The 16739-nt window shown below is 39.7% G+C and overlaps 1 protein-coding gene across 4 annotated transcripts in view; it reads right to left on the reverse strand.

Annotated features, from left to right (window-relative positions):
* The window catches only part of ARHGEF12 (Rho guanine nucleotide exchange factor 12), a 180959-nt gene that overhangs the window by 126039 nt on the left and 38181 nt on the right, over positions 1 to 16739 (reverse strand). Inside the window, exon 1 of one of the 4 annotated variants that reach the window (XM_083163062.1) lies at positions 9388 to 9563. The exons of the other annotated variants lie outside the window; for them this stretch is intronic. Coding sequence (XP_083019188.1) covers positions 9388 to 9412 — 25 coding nt within the window. The 5' untranslated portion in view covers positions 9413 to 9563. Of the gene's footprint in view, positions 1 to 9387; positions 9564 to 16739 lie in introns of those variants that run through there. 4 annotated transcript variants of the gene reach the window in all.

Raw genomic sequence — 16739 nt, forward strand, 5'->3', positions numbered from 1 at the left:
ATGGAAGAGTTGGCTAGACCCACTAGAATGATGATAAGGTGCTGAGGAGGTCATACTGTCCTTGTTTGTTTATGACCTACTTGCTACAACAACCAGCTTTGACCAACATATCCAATTCTTACAAAAATGTTCAAGAAATTTGGGCAGCTTTCCAATGGCATGGATAAACCCAATCAAATCACTCTACTGGACACTTACCTGGTCCTTGCTTCTACAAACTTTATTGACTACTTTGGGTGTGTCCAATGCGTGAGTGAGGTGTGCTATGTGTATATGTGTGTGTGTAGTATGCTTTGTGTGCATACTATGTGTGTGTGTGTGTGTATGTTCTGTGGTATATGTATATTACTAGATTGTAAGCTCCTCCTAGCAGGGCCCTCTTCCCTCCTGTTGTCAAAGCCCACTTCTCTGGACACTTACCTGGTCCTTGCTTCTACAAACTTTATTGACTACTTTGGGTGTGTCCAATGCGTGAGTGAGGTGTGCTATGTGTATATGTGTGTGTGTAGTATGCTTTGTGTGCATACTATGTGTGTGTGTGTATGTTCTGTGGTATATGTATATTACTAGATTGTAAGCTCCTCCTAGCAGGGCCCTCTTCCCTCCTGTTGTCAAAGCCCACTTCTCTGGACACTTACCTGGTCCTTGCTTCTACAAACTTTATTGACTACTTTGGGTGTGTCCAATGCGTGAGTGAGGTGTGCTATGTGTATATGTGTGTGTGTAGTATGCTTTGTGTGCATACTATGTGTGTGTGTGTGTGTGTTCTGTGGTATATGTATATTACTAGATTGTAAGCTCCTCTGAGCAGGGCCCTCTTCCCTCCTGTTGTCAAAGCCCACTTCTCTTCACATTTCACTCACAGCTCTCCTATACTCAAACACTCAGTAACCATCTTCGTCTGCATACTCCTCTCTATCATTGGCCTCAAGCCTCTAGTTGTATGTTGATTGAGTCCTCACTACTTATATTTAAGCTGTAATGTGTATTGTACGGTGGCGCTCTTTATTTGTACTCTATTTTTGTTATTTATTCAATGTTATGCCAAGTTTTGTTTCCCTGTACTGTTCCTTTGTACGGCGCTGTGACACACTTGTGGCGCCTTATAAATAAAATTATAATAATAATAATAATAATGTAAATCCCAAATTATTCCTAATTGTTGAAAGCCTCCTCCATAGTGTTAGAATGTGTTTGCATTCACACTCAATGAAAGCAATTAAATCAGATGTGGTCTTGTTCATTCGTCATCTCTTTAATCAAGGCAAAATTAACCTTGGTGTTTTTAAAATTTCTAAGTGAAATTTCCCAAAAACTTCAATGTGCACACCACCGGGTCAAGAGGTACCTTGTTGCCGACTCTGTGCCACGGTGTCTCCGCAATGTGACAGACACGCACGCACACACTTCAACTTAATATATAGATTCTCCTGTTTTGGTTCCCATTATTAGCTTGGCATACTAGGTACGGAACTCAGAACTTTGACCTGCATGCCGGCCACGAATAAGCCCAAAGCCCCTTGCAAGGGTCCATGGCAAAGACCTGGCTTAACAGACCTCCCACCTCCCTAAACCTAATCACCAGAAATAATTTATTAATTAGTCATGAGATCCTGACCGGTAAAAGACGATATTCGTTTTCTCAAAATAGACCTGCTTTATACAATGTTCTTGGCATTATTGTACACCTCTTGTAGGAAAGCCCAAAACTCACCCCAAACACATATAGCCTTTTCAAAGGGGGTAGTAAATACTGACAAACTGATCCCGACTTCTGTCTTCTCTCCTATTCTAGTATTTTTGGTTTCCAAACACTAAACAATCATGCCAAAGCTCTAATTTCCGCTCCTCTCCCCTCCTACCGTCAAAGATGGACCCGCACGCATAGACCGCTTTCCCAGTAATAGATGACAGAACCACGTTAGCCAATGATAAGAATTTAAAGACATCTTCCTATACATCAAATTAAGGACGAAATGTTCTAAATTCACAATGCATTCTCCATAGTTTCATAAAGTAAACTTTCAGGAGCTTGTATCCAATAGGAAACGCTATAGCTGGCATTACTCATCAGAAGCACAGAGGCTTTTATTCCTATTTCTCCCTAAGAGAAATCCAATAGGATCCCTCTGTGTCCCCCACAGCTTGCAGATGAGAAGTAGGGGTCCTACGTCATACACATGGAAGCCCCCACACCACAAAAGGCACCTTGTATTCGAAGAGCGGTCCTTCGTAATTTAAGTCACATTTGTACATGCATACCAGCGTTATTAATGCCACAATGCCTGCGGTAAGTGGCGTGATGTACTGAAACCAAAAATGTGGTGCTTGATACATTATGCGATTAGTACAAGCAAGGTAACACATTCTGAGCACCAAGAGATAGTACAAAATGAAGCTTCCTTTGTTCATTCCCCTCTTTTTATCCCCTCCAAAAAAAAGGTATTATAATTTCCCAGGGCCCAGATATATTCCATGAATACTGGCCCTTACACAATATTATATATATATATATATATATATATATATATATATATATATATATATATATATATATATATATATATATATATATATATATATATATATATATATATATATATATATATATATATATATTTTTTTTTTTTTTTAATGCATCAATTTTGTTGCATAATTAAGAAATAAAAAAACCTAAAGGTGTGTGGGCACGCGGTGCAAAATTGTCACGGAGCAATTTGGGCTTAATATTTCTCAGCAATATAATGCTCAGTATACCACTTTCATCAACGACCAGCAATTTTGGCTGAAAATTGCAACCAATTCTGTCTCATTTTGGGGCAGATGGATTAACATTGCTTTAATGTTTTTTATTTTTCGTTTCCCACTTTTCCTGCCATAACTTGGAGAAGTGAGAACCCTTTTCCCCCTAATGTATAAAACATCTAGTTAACCCTATACGTTAAGTCACCTCTGTTCAGCGAATTTTTTTCTTGTATTTCTTATTTTAACATCCCCTATGGGCCAGCCGTCGCTGATGAAGCTGCCGCTGATCCCGCTGATGTTGCTGCCACTGCTGGTCCCGCTGACGGAGCAGCTGCCATAGGTCCCCTTCCTTCCCTCTGGAGCAGGGGAACTGCGGCGGTTCCATCAGAGGGACCGGAAGCGGCAGCCAAAGCAGGGAGACCTGCAGCAGCAGGTCCATGAGGGGGACCAGCGGCGGCAGCTTCATCAGTCAGATACGCTGTAGCGGCTTCCCCTCCGCCGCAGCATGTACTTTTTGAGCTGTGTGTGTGATGGGAGCGCGCAGCTCATCGCACCCAGTAATTGTACAGTGTACGGGCACCTTTAGGGCTTGCTGCGGGAACGCGCTTCTAGCGATTTATCTCCCACAACACAAAACACTGGCAATATGGACGCTCAGCGGCCATTTAGCCAGCGATAATGGGCTAAATCGGCCCGTGTGTACAGGGCTTAACATAGGCCCAGAGGAAATAAAAATTGAGGGCCAACAAGAACAACCGAAGACCAGTAATTCACTTGAAGCCCCTTAACATTACAGAATGTTATGTCTGCTATCATTAAAAGTTTAAATGTCAACATGTTGTATGCAATTTCTCTATAATGTGACTTAGGAATGCTTTAATAACTTTCATATATATTTAACACTCAAAACTATTTGTTACATGTTTTGCATCTGTGATATAGAGATCTTTACTTTCAACAGTGCTTTGTTTTGTTGCTTTTTTGGCAATCTTCTGATGAACCTGGCAGGAGCCTTTTTTGGTAGCATTTCAGTGAACAGGGTATTTCATTTTATTTTAGGATTTCTTATTGGATATATTAGCATAATACACATTTTGTTACTCGCAATAATGTTTAAGAATGGGGTGGGAATTTCATATTACCAATGTGCCTTTAATTGAGGTAAATATTCTATGGGCAAATTAACAAAAACAAATCAAGTGTATTAATTCCAGTTCAGACTAGATTACATAATAAAAAACATAATTTACAGTGAATCAGCCAATAAATACGTAATGCAATTAATAGCCGTGCTTGCAACTTAAAATGTATTTATTCTTAGAGAAAAAAAAAATACAAAAACAAAATACAAAATCAAAAACAAACAAAAATCTAAAATCAAACCGCTCATCCAGAAATTGCAGACATCCTTGTTCATTCATTAAATTGGCTGCCAATTCATGATTTTAGCGATCGTTGCCGCAAATGCAGATTCGGCTTCTCAACACTCTGGATCTGCAAATGCGTGGTGAAAAAACAGCGAAAAAAAACCATATATCCGAAAATCGGAAATAAGGGGAAAGATTGAAAACAACTGACAGTGTAAATGAAACATGGCCAGCGGGTGCGTGTGTTGCGTGTGTGTGTGTGTGTGTGTGTGTGTGTGTGTGTGTGTGTGTGTGTGTGCGCGCGCGCATGTGCATTAACAGTTCACCACTCAGTTGTGGGACTGGAATACAAACTATTGAATCTTTGTTCCACATAACATGTGAACAAGTTTTTAAGCTATGATTTTGTCTGCTGGTGTAAGGCTTTGTACCAGGAACCACTGCAAATATATCAGCTGAGTATTACTGTATTGATAGTAGCGTGACTCCACTGAGAATTGTATATATGAATTTAGCACGTAGTTTGTTTTGTATTGAGAGGGGAGGGTTTATTTGGCAGACATTGTGGCCCCAAAATCACCCAACTAACCCACCTTTTAAAAATCAGACTATTGCAGGTGTGCTGGAAAACGTCATCAAGAGACGTAAATCTAAAATCTGTCCGGTACACATCGGCATGAACGTCAATTGTGCCGATGGTTGAGGTGATGTCTCTTTGCCCCGGACCATCACAAACTGCCGGTACTCATTACACCATTTCATGAACAGCGGAACAGCTTCTAATTCTGTCCGTCATTAATATGCATAGCCGCACACACGATATTGTTTGATTGAACATGCAGCACACACACACACAAAAAAATCAAATATTGTATGTTGTCCGCGAGAGCGCACAAGTGAGGGTGCAGACTAGATTAGTTGTCGTTCCAATAAGACATATCTTCCTGATATCATCCTAGTATGTACCCAACCTAACAGGCGATGAAAAAACAAGGCTATATGTACTAACTGGCGGGTTTTCCAAGCCACTGATTTCAGCGGGTTTTGCCCACAGCAGTAATACTGTACGCTAGACCACTGCTTTTAAAATAAATTGCTGCCAGTTCATGAATATAGGTACTGTAGCAGCTTTTATCCACTTTACAATGGTGGCAAACAGGTGAAGGTGGGCTTAGAAAAACTAATGAAAAACCACAACCCCTTGGACTCCGCCATTTGTACCAATCAAGGTCACTACCATTAAATATAGGCGCAGATTCAGACCTAGTCAAACAGAATCAAATTCATTCCCATTCCCGATGGTGGGGGGGCTGCACGTGCGCATAGTCGCTCATGCCTAAAACCTTAGGATCGAATGAGTTAGCTCAATGATGGGCAGGAAGGGGACGGTTTTTGTGTGCTGCCCAGCATTTTATGGGTGTGCCTACAAAAGGGTGGGCGCACCCATAGAAACATTGGGCAGACACCTGCGAACGCGGGCATATTCATGCCTGCTTGGGGCAGGAGGCTGATGCCACATGATGTCAGCGCCCGCCCCCATTAAGGCCTGGATAAAAGTATAGACTTACTTTTTTGCAGCGGTGAAGCACAACTGCTATTAGGTTCCCCAGGTACTACCTTATTAGCACCATTGCTGGCTTCCACCCGATACCCTCTGCTATTGGGTATTATGCTTAATCCCTGATAAGCCGCCACCGGGACTCACAATTACACATGGGCCCGGTTTTGTGAAACGTCTGATTTTCTCCACAAAATCCGGACATTTCCGCAAATCAACCAAAAAAGTCGGATCCAGATGTTTTTCCCATGACAAAAATACTTGGCTGACGTAATGGAGTCAGACACAAAACAGTTCGGTCACAGCTATTTTTTTGGTGAAGTGAGCTGTATTTGCAAATATTGTAAGTGAATAAGAAGTGCACAATTACAGCACATTTGCAACAAATACACTTTTTAAAAATTAAATTGCAACCTTAAAAAATCCAAAATATGCTTTGATCTCTCAAAATCAGTTATTTACCCTACAGGTTATTGTTCTCAGTAAAATGCATCTTATTCCAAACTGCATACCAGTTTATATTACAGTGTTTGATAGGAAAACACTATAGCATAACATTCTGTATGCAAATACAGTACACACAGAAGGGTGTGGTATAGGGTTCCAACAGTCGGGATCCCGACAGTCATTTGCCGGACGTCGGGATCCCGACTGGCCGGACTCAGACAGCATGGTGAGCGCAAGAAAGCCCCTTGTGGGCACGGTGGCTCACTGCGCTCGCCATCTATTCTATCTCTATGCGGGTCGTGGTGGACACCCACGAGGGAAAATAGCGGGTGGCCGTCGGGCACCTGTCTGTCAGTGTTTTGACAGTCGGGATCCCGACGTCGGGTAAATGACTGGATCCCGACTGTCGGGACCGCGTCCGGCACTCCACACAGAAAGTAGGCATTTTGAATATAATTTTTAACAACTGAAGCTGCTTGTGCGTCCTATTTGCATTGTGATTAGGAGAAGATGCATTTTATGGGGAGATATTATGCCAAGTACAACTCACCCAATAATAAAAGTCTCCTGTTACCCCCGATCCCATGTGTTTCGCCCAATCACTGGTCCATTTTGATACTGTGATAACAGCCATCAGTCATTAATCATTAGTCCCTATATCCAGATGTTTTGTATAACCCAAAAACGACATTGGGGCAAATACAATATGGTTCATAAGACAAAAATGCAACGTACGTGTTAAAAACAACATAGAATAATGAGGAGATATCTGAACCTACAAAAGAAAATTTAAAGGCTAAACACATTGACGAATAAAGAACAACATTTAATCTAATAAATCGAACTAAACATAATAAGGTACTTGTGTAGTTTCAGGAAGGCAGTTACGTAGTTGGCGTAGTGTCCCTGTCAGAATCAGCGTAGTGTTCCCGTGGGCAGCATAGTTAGCATCCCTGTCAGAATCAGCGTAGTGTTCCTGTGGCCGCAGCCGTTGGGCTACGCTAACAGCATAGCTTAAGCTGCCGCCGTGAAACTACACAAGTAGTCAGTCAGGCGTCGTGTTCCCATCCGTTCGCGGCCAGCCGGAGCTTACATACAGATGGAGCCACTGTCATCTATCCCTTTAATTGGATTAAGAGGGTAATTGGATTATTCTGCTAATCCCCTACTGTATTGTTCTATGTACTGTATTGCAGCTGAGAACAATAGCATAGCCATGGCCTATAGAAGATAGATGAGATGGCTCCTACTGTAGTTAGCGTAGTCAGTCAGCACTTATTACATTGTGTGGGAACCATTGACCATTTTAACCTGCCTGACATGACAGGTGTGAATGTGTTCGTCAAACACCCCCGCTATCAACGCCAGCCCGAAGCGTGGCGAGCACAGCGAGCCCCGCAAGGGGACGCGTGAAGCGTCCTCCCAACCTTTTCATACCCCCACTATCCACATCGGAGTGGAGTTATTTTATAAAGTGTGGCGAGCGTAGGGGACACGGAATATATGTGAAGTCATCCGCGTGCGCTTGCCACGCTTCGGGCTCTTTGGCTCGCTACACTTTAAAAAATCGACTCCACGCCGACGTGGATAGTGGGGGTATGAACAGGTCGGGAGGACGCGTAACGAGTTCGCTCTCCACGCTTCGGGCTGGCGTGGATAGTGGGGGCTTGAAAAGGAGGCATTTGCCATTATGTAACATGGAGCACTGGAAAATGCGTCCTTTTAACCCCATCTCCCTGAAGCTGACACGGGCAGGGTTGCCGTACCCTGTCTGCAAGAATTACTGCGACGCAAAATCGTCTCAGACGCTTGTGCATCAGATTCTCATAGTATGAGGAATTTGGGGGGATAGGAGGTGGGTATTCCGCACACAATTCAATTTATTCTCCGGTGATTCTCGGAGATGAGATGGTAGTACCGCCTATTGTTCATATATTTAAAAACTCGGCGGAGGGTGCTATCCAGGCAATTTACGTACAATGTAGGGGACGGGACAGAAAAAGTATTGCACTAGGGATGCACTCCGTTTAGGATGGAAACTGAGATTTTAAAACATACCTTTTATTAGTTTTTTATTAAAATTTTATTTCAAATCCTGTATCCATAAATTTATTCGTGTGGATTTAACAGGAAAAAAAGGTGTGACAGTGAAATATATAGAGAAAAAGAATTATAGATTAGACAAAAAAAATTGATAAATACCGAATGTGATAAAGAATAAAGAAAATGTGTTCTTAAATAAAAAGAGGGGGTGTCAGTCAGTCGTTTGGTAGAATATTAAGATGTGTTTGTACTGTTTGATGCCGATCAATTCTGTTGTTCACTTTATAATTTATTTATGAGTCATTACTCAGATCAAAATATCACACAGAATGATTCTCTATTAGTATTTCACATTTAGACAGGGAAAGGTATATATTGTGGTCTTTGTCTCCCTCTAGTGGATATCTCCAGGAATAGTGTATATTCACTTCACATTTACTTTGCATCAGTCCCTAGGGGATCACTTAGGGATATGAGTCCACTTAATACCTTTGTAACCCTGAACTGGGTTTTAATTAGAGGTGCAGAGAGTATAGTCACCTCTTGCTTTCCTGTCTACTGAGCATAAACAAGTACTTCAATTCACATTATACATAAGCTGCATTGCCACTGATACCAAACATCTAACTGCCCCCCACTCCCAACGACCGTTTCACTGTAAGCTTCCTCAGGGGATAAAGCCAACTGTCCTGGGCACGCTATTTATCCCTTCCTTCAATCTATGTTAGGGCCAATGATATCTCTTTCTAAAGTCACATGTGTGAGGCTGGCCTATAGCGCTTCTAAGCTTTTGCCCATTCTCTGAAGCTGAGCGCGCCATCTTAGAAATACTGGCGCCGCATCAGACGCACGTGACGTCACGTGCGTGATCACATGACGATTCTCCTCCAATCCTGGGCTTCTATTCGCCGCATGAGGAAGTACTACATTCAATCTGGAACCCCGGACTCTGTATAGATTATCCGATGTCTACAAACACGCTAAGAAAGTATGTTATGCATATTACAAATCGCTCTCCTCTTGTTTACATGTGTATAATAGGATCTTATGCATATCCTCCCATATATAGTTGTGATGTTATATTGATTTTAGCGTGGCAGCGCTCCTCATATTTATATATTAGCCCTGTTACCACTCGTGTCCGGAAGCTGTATGATACAATGGCAGCTTCCAGCTACCATTGTAGTCTGTAATTACAGCTGTTTAAATTAATGTTATAATTCCTACCTAGGGATTGATGGTTTATCTTCATTTTGCTCAATTACTTTTCATTAGTGGGTTATCCACAAAACATCCACTGTATGCGTTAGTGCATTCTTCATGCCTGGTCCCGGGCTTTTACCCCATTCTTATTGGTTCTATTGGGCTAGATACAGTTGCTTTTTCTTTTAGTTATATATGGGTTACATCATATCTTGTATCTTTTTTTGACATAGAGCTACAGAGGCAAGGAAGAAAAAGAAAGAGGAGAGGATAATTAATAATAAAAAATATATGGTGGTCTTTATGTATTTAGCATTATGTCAATGTTGGCGTTATTGCTATTTCCTCTTAAATAAAAATAAAATTCTTTATTGACTTTGTGTATCTGTGCTTTTTGTGAGGATTGCGGAGAAAAAGATTTATAAATCAATAAATAAATATTATTACTAATTGCTGCTCTCTTAAATAAAGATATAGAATTAAAATATGTGTGCTGTGACTGTACCTGTGTGGGAAGTGAAACAGGGAGAAAGAGAAAGAAAAAAAGGGGGGTAAGGTGTTATTTAATGTATTTAACATGTCATTGAGGATCTCTTATCCTCTGTGTTGTGTTTGTGATTAAAGAGAATATTGAAAGAGTAAAGATTGTTATTAAATTGTAAATTCGGATAAGTGTTCCAGACTGGTGACCAATATTCGCTTGTGTGGTAAGAAAACCTAATGTGAATGTGTTGTGCCCAAAAAAAATTCATTTGTGATAATTGTGTGCTCGAAAAACCTTATAATAAGTGACGCGGAATGGTTGGTGCTATTTCGGGTTGCTTTTCCAATCCTCTGGGTAGTAATTCCCAGTACTATTCGTGTCTTTACTATTATACGAAATTGATGTTCATTAATAAAATAATTAATTATCCAGTGGGGGTGTGTTCTTGATTTATAAATTATCTCCTCCAACAGACAATGAAATTGAGCTATTATCATATAAATACCTCCTCAGACCTCTGGTCAAATTGGATTATTTAATCACTCTAAATATTAGTTTGGGGTTTCATTATTTATCTAGTTCTCCCAAACTAATAATATATTGGTTTCCTATTAAATATTATTGGGGTGTGGGTTTAAATTTCAGGATGGGGGTCTTTCCTCCTTATTCCAGGTATTGTCCAGGTAAGTATTTAATTCTGGGTGTTTTGCAGGTAAGTGTGACGGTTCCCTTCTGCTAGGAGAAATATAATGTAAGTGAATATGGGGATTAGGTGGTCTCATTTCCCCTACGATATTTTATATTGGTCTTTTTTAAAACCTGCACGGACTGAGTATTTCCTCTAGTGGTGTCTGCTATATACTTCCCACCCAGGGGAGATGTGTGTTAAATGTTCTTTGTTGTTTTAGGGATCTTTTATATCTCCTTCACAGATATGGGAGGTAGCTGTTGGCCTCATTAAGCCCTTTAGGGTGTAGACAATCCATTTGGTAGATCATTCTAGTTTCTAATTTGAGTAATTCTTGGTCCAGATTGCCTCCTCTAATGCCCATGTTCAGATGTTTCATTCCAAAGGCCCTGAGGCCACTGGGGTCACCGTCATGGTATTTTAAAAAATGCTTCGCCACAGGGGTTAGTTGTTTAAAATTTCCTTGATCCCTTCTTGCATTCCTGATCGATCCTAGGTGTTCAAGGATCCTAATTTTCAAGGCTCTGCTAGTTTTTCCTATATAAACTTTACCGCATGGACATCTCAGATTATATATAACGCCAACACTGGTACATGTTATATATTCGGAGATCTTCCACCTTTTCCCAAATCTGTCTACATAGTGTGTAGTTGGTTCCATGCAGCTGCAGGCTTTACATTTGCTACAGCTGTATGATCCGATTTTCCTCTTCGCTGTCTGAGGTTCTTCCAGATGACTACGGACCAGTTGGTCTTTTATAGTTTTAGATCTCCGCCAACTGATCTCCACTCTTTCCGAGAGGATGTCTGACAGATCACTGTCTGTTAATAAAACAGACCAGTGTTTTTGTAAGATATTCCTTATTTCTTTCCAGTTCCTGTTGAAGGTGCCCACGAATCTCACTGTTTGTTCATTCTGTTCTTTTATTTTTGGAGAAAGTAACGACTCTCGTGGAATTTCCTGGACGGCTTTAACTGATTTCTTTATCAGCTTTTTACTATAGCCTCTCTCAATGAGGCGGCTTGCCACTTCCTTTTGACGTTTCAAATAGAGCCCTTCTTGGGAGCAATTTCTTTTCATTCTTATAAGCTCACCTTTTGGTATGGCTCTAATTGTTGCTGGTGTGTGGGCACTTGATGCGTGCAGTATACTGTTAGTCGCTGTTTCCTTGCGATATGCATCTGTCTGAATATTGCCCTCGTCGTCAATGTAAATAGTTAAGTCAAGGAAGTTCACTCTGCTCTGACTCGCCTCACAGGTTAGCTTTAGATTCAGATCATTAAGATTCAATCTATTGATGAATTCGTCCAGCTCTCCTTTTGTTCCTTCCCATAGGAATAGGACATCATCAATGTATCGGAGAAACAGTGGGATTTTGTCGGTGTATTTCTCATTCCTTGATTGGAAAATCACCTCTCTCTCCCACCACCCCAGGTAGAGGCCAGCATATGTGGGTGCACATGCTGTCCCCATAGCTGTGCCTCTCACCTGGAGGTAGTGGGAGCCATTGCAGGTAAAATAGTTCCTTGTAAGGATAAATTTCAGTGCTTCAATCAGGAATGCATTGAATTCCGTATTGCCATTCATGTCGAGGAAGAATTTAATAGCCTCTATGCCTTTGTCATGTTTAATGCTTGTGTACAAACTTTCAATGTCACAAGTAACAAGCCAAGTTCCCGTTGTTACTGTTAAATTCTCCAGTTTCTGTAAGACATCCATCGTGTCTCTCAGGTAAGATGGCAATGTTATTACTTGATGCCGCAAAAATTGGTCAACAAAAATACTTAGTCTTTCCGTCAATCCTCCTATTCCTGAGAGTATTGGTCTCCCGGGGGGTATTTTACTGTTCTTATGTATTTTTGGTAGTAAGTAAAGGGTTGGTGTTCTGGGTTTTTCCACCTTTAAAAAGTCATAGTCATTTTTGCTGATTGTTTTATTGCTACGTGCCTGTTCTATCAATTCCATATATTCTTTGGTGAATTTGGTACTCGGATTGAATGTGAGTTTCTTGTAGCAATTATCATCAGCTAATTGTCTCTTCAGTTCTTTGGTGTACATTTCCCGTGGCCACAATACTACGTTTCCCCCTTTATCTGATTGTTTAATAATTGTATCCTCCCATTTTGACATGTCTTTTAATGCTGTTCTTTCTTGCAATGAGAGGTTTGAATCATTACTTCGGTTTGATTTCATCAATAAATTGAAATCCCTGGAGACCAGATTTTGAAATACCTGTACAGCTGGACAAATTTTTGGATCTGGCATAAATGATGACTTTTTCTTGATTCTGGTTTTGTCATAGGGCTCGTTTGGACATAGAGGATTACTATTTTCCATCCACAATTCTTCTAGTGTTTGGAGTGCTAGGTTTTCTTCTTCTGTTAATCTTTCCCCCTCTAAAATGTTGCCTGGGTTATCTTTTATCATCACATTGTATTGTGATGGAATCGATGAGATAGGGGAATCAGGAGTAACTGAAATTCTGGTGTTTTGAGGTGCTGTATTCTGAGATGATGTTACTTCATTCAGATTACCAGAATGGTTAACAAAGAATTTTTTGAGCAGGATTTTTCTTGTAAAAAGATTTAGATCCTTTTCCAGATTAAACCTATCGAAATTTTCAGTTGGAGAGAATGATAGGCCTCTTTTTAAAACAGATTCCTGTGCTTCTGTTAGCACTTTAGAAGTGAGATTTATAATTTTCAAGGAATCTGTTTGTTCATCATATGTTTCTTTTATTCTTTGAACCTCCTTCGCTCTCTCATTTCTTCTCTCCATTCTGGAGAGCTTCTTTTTCTCCTGGTTCCCCTTCCCCCTCCTAGTCTTCCTCCTTGGTCTTGGCGGTCTTTCCAGCCATACCCTAAAAAATTCCTCCTGTATGAATTTGTGTGGGATTCTCCCTCTGATGACTCTGCCTCAGATGTTGAATAGTTGGGAGTGTTGTCATTTTTTGATAATGTTGATCGTGCTGGTTTAACATTCCATTTGAATACTCTATCTGTGGCAAAGTCAACTTTATCTCTTTGGAATTTCCGGCGTTTTCGTTCAATTATTTCTTTTTCGTATTCTTCTATTTCTTTTTTGTATTTATTATATCTAGTTTGAAAGGATTCAAGTGATTCATAGCTTTTTAATTTTTCACCTAATTTGGTGATTTCCTGTGACATTTCATTGAGGATTATTTCGTCATGTTTAATTAGTATTTGTATAAGCTCTCTGGAACATTGTATCAATACTTTTTCCCAGTTTTTCTTCAGTTCTGCGTTGGCTAGCTCATAAGCAGGAAACAATCGTGGCCTCAGGCCTCTTGGAATAAGGTTCTGTCTCAGATAGTTTTCAGAAGTTGTTTTATTCCAAAGCGTCTTGCTTTGTTTCATTAAGGTAATTTTTAATGAATAAAGGTCATCTGACCAGGTTGTGATTCCTGAGCTTGTACCTTCTAAATTGCCAGCAAAAATTGAATCGATGTCATTTCTAAGTTTATCTCTATGATTTTCCAAATCTTTTGCTAGGTTAAAGTTAGACATGGTCCCAGGGTTCAGTTGGCTTTATTGTATATTTTTATTCCGAATGTAAATATACATTAACTATAGTTGGTGCCGGATTTCCCAAGAAACTGTCTCAAAACAGTATATTGATATACATAGTATGAGGAATTTGGGGGGATAGGAGGTGGGTATTCCGCACACAATTCAATTTATTCTCCGGTGATTCTCGGAGATGAGATGGTAGTACCGCCTATTGTTCATATATTTAAAAACTCGGCGGAGGGTGCTATCCAGGCAATTTACGTACAATGTAGGGGACGGGACAGAAAAAGTATTGCACTAGGGATGCACTCCGTTTAGGATGGAAACTGAGATTTTAAAACATACCTTTTATTAGTTTTTTATTAAAATTTTATTTCAAATCCTGTATCCATAAATTTATTCGTGTGGATTTAACAGGAAAAAAAGGTGTGACAGTGAAATATATAGAGAAAAAGAATTATAGATTAGACAAAAAAAATTGATAAATACCGAATGTGATAAAGAATAAAGAAAATGTGTTCTTAAATAAAAAGAGGGGGTGTCAGTCAGTCGTTTGGTAGAATATTAAGATGTGTTTGTACTGTTTGATGCCGATCAATTCTGTTGTTCACTTTATAATTTATTTATGAGTCATTACTCAGATCAAAATATCACACAGAATGATTCTCTATTAGTATTTCACATTTAGACAGGGAAAGGTATATATTGTGGTCTTTGTCTCCCTCTAGTGGATATCTCCAGGAATAGTGTATATTCACTTCACATTTACTTTGCATCAGTCCCTAGGGGATCACTTAGGGATATGAGTCCACTTAATACCTTTGTAACCCTGAACTGGGTTTTAATTAGAGGTGCAGAGAGTATAGTCACCTCTTGCTTTCCTGTCTACTGAGCATAAACAAGTACTTCAATTCACATTATACATAAGCTGCATTGCCACTGATACCAAACATCTAACTGCCCCCCACTCCCAACGACCGTTTCACTGTAAGCTTCCTCAGGGGATAAAGCCAACTGTCCTGGGCACGCTATTTATCCCTTCCTTCAATCTATGTTAGGGCCAATGATATCTCTTTCTAAAGTCACATGTGTGAGGCTGGCCTATAGCGCTTCTAAGCTTTTGCCCATTCTCTGAAGCTGAGCGCGCCATCTTAGAAATACTGGCGCCGCATCAGACGCACGTGACGTCACGTGCGTGATCACATGACGATTCTCCTCCAATCCTGGGCTTCTATTCGCCGCATGAGGAAGTACTACATTCAATCTGGAACCCCGGACTCTGTATAGATTATCCGATGTCTACAAACACGCTAAGAAAGTATGTTATGCATATTACAAATCGCTCTCCTCTTGTTTACATGTGTATAATAGGATCTTATGCATATCCTCCCATATATAGTTGTGATGTTATATTGATTTTAGCGTGGCAGCGCTCCTCATATTTATATATTAGCCCTGTTACCACTCGTGTCCGGAAGCTGTATGATACAATGGCAGCTTCCAGCTACCATTGTAGTCTGTAATTACAGCTGTTTAAATTAATGTTATAATTCCTACCTAGGGATTGATGGTTTATCTTCATTTTGCTCAATTACTTTTCATTAGTGGGTTATCCACAAAACATCCACTGTATGCGTTAGTGCATTCTTCATGCCTGGTCCCGGGCTTTTACCCCATTCTTATTGGTTCTATTGGGCTAGATACAGTTGCTTTTTCTTTTAGTTATATATGGGTTACATCATATCTTGTATCTTTTTTTGACATAGAGCTACAGAGGCAAGGAAGAAAAAGAAAGAGGAGAGGATAATTAATAATAAAAAATATATGGTGGTCTTTATGTATTTAGCATTATGTCAATGTTGGCGTTATTGCTATTTCCTCTTAAATAAAAATAAAATTCTTTATTGACTTTGTGTATCTGTGCTTTTTGTGAGGATTGCGGAGAAAAAGATTTATAAATCAATAAATAAATATTATTACTAATTGCTGCTCTCTTAAATAAAGATATAGAATTAAAATATGTGTGCTGTGACTGTACCTGTGTGGGAAGTGAAACAGGGAGAAAGAGAAAGAAAAAAAGGGGGGTAAGGTGTTATTTAATGTATTTAACATGTCATTGAGGATCTCTTATCCTCTGTGTTGTGTTTGTGATTAAAGAGAATATTGAAAGAGTAAAGATTGTTATTAAATTGTAAATTCGGATAAGTGTTCCAGACTGGTGACCAATATTCGCTTGTGTGGTAAGAAAACCTAATGTGAATGTGTTGTGCCCAAAAAAAATTCATTTGTGATAATTGTGTGCTCGAAAAACCTTATAATAAGTGACGCGGAATGGTTGGTGCTATTTCGGGTTGCTTTTCCAATCCTCTGGGTAGTAATTCCCAGTACTATTCGTGTCTTTACTATTATACGAAATTGATGTTCATTAATAAAATAATTAATTATCCAGTGGGGGTGTGTTCTTGATTTATAAATTATCTCCTCCAACAGACAATGAAATTGAGCTATTATCATATAAATACCTCCTCAGACCTCTGGTCAAATTGGATTATTTAATCACTCTAAATATTGAGTGAGCTGTATTTGCAAATATTGTAAGTGAATAAGAAGTGCACAATTACAGCACATTTGCAACAAATACACTTTTTAAAAATTAAATTGCAACCTTAAAAA

This window comes from Crinia signifera, chromosome 19 (assembly GCF_055691185.1).
Source record: "Crinia signifera chromosome 19, ASM5569118v1, whole genome shotgun sequence".
Taxonomy (NCBI): Eukaryota; Metazoa; Chordata; class Amphibia; order Anura; family Myobatrachidae; genus Crinia; species Crinia signifera.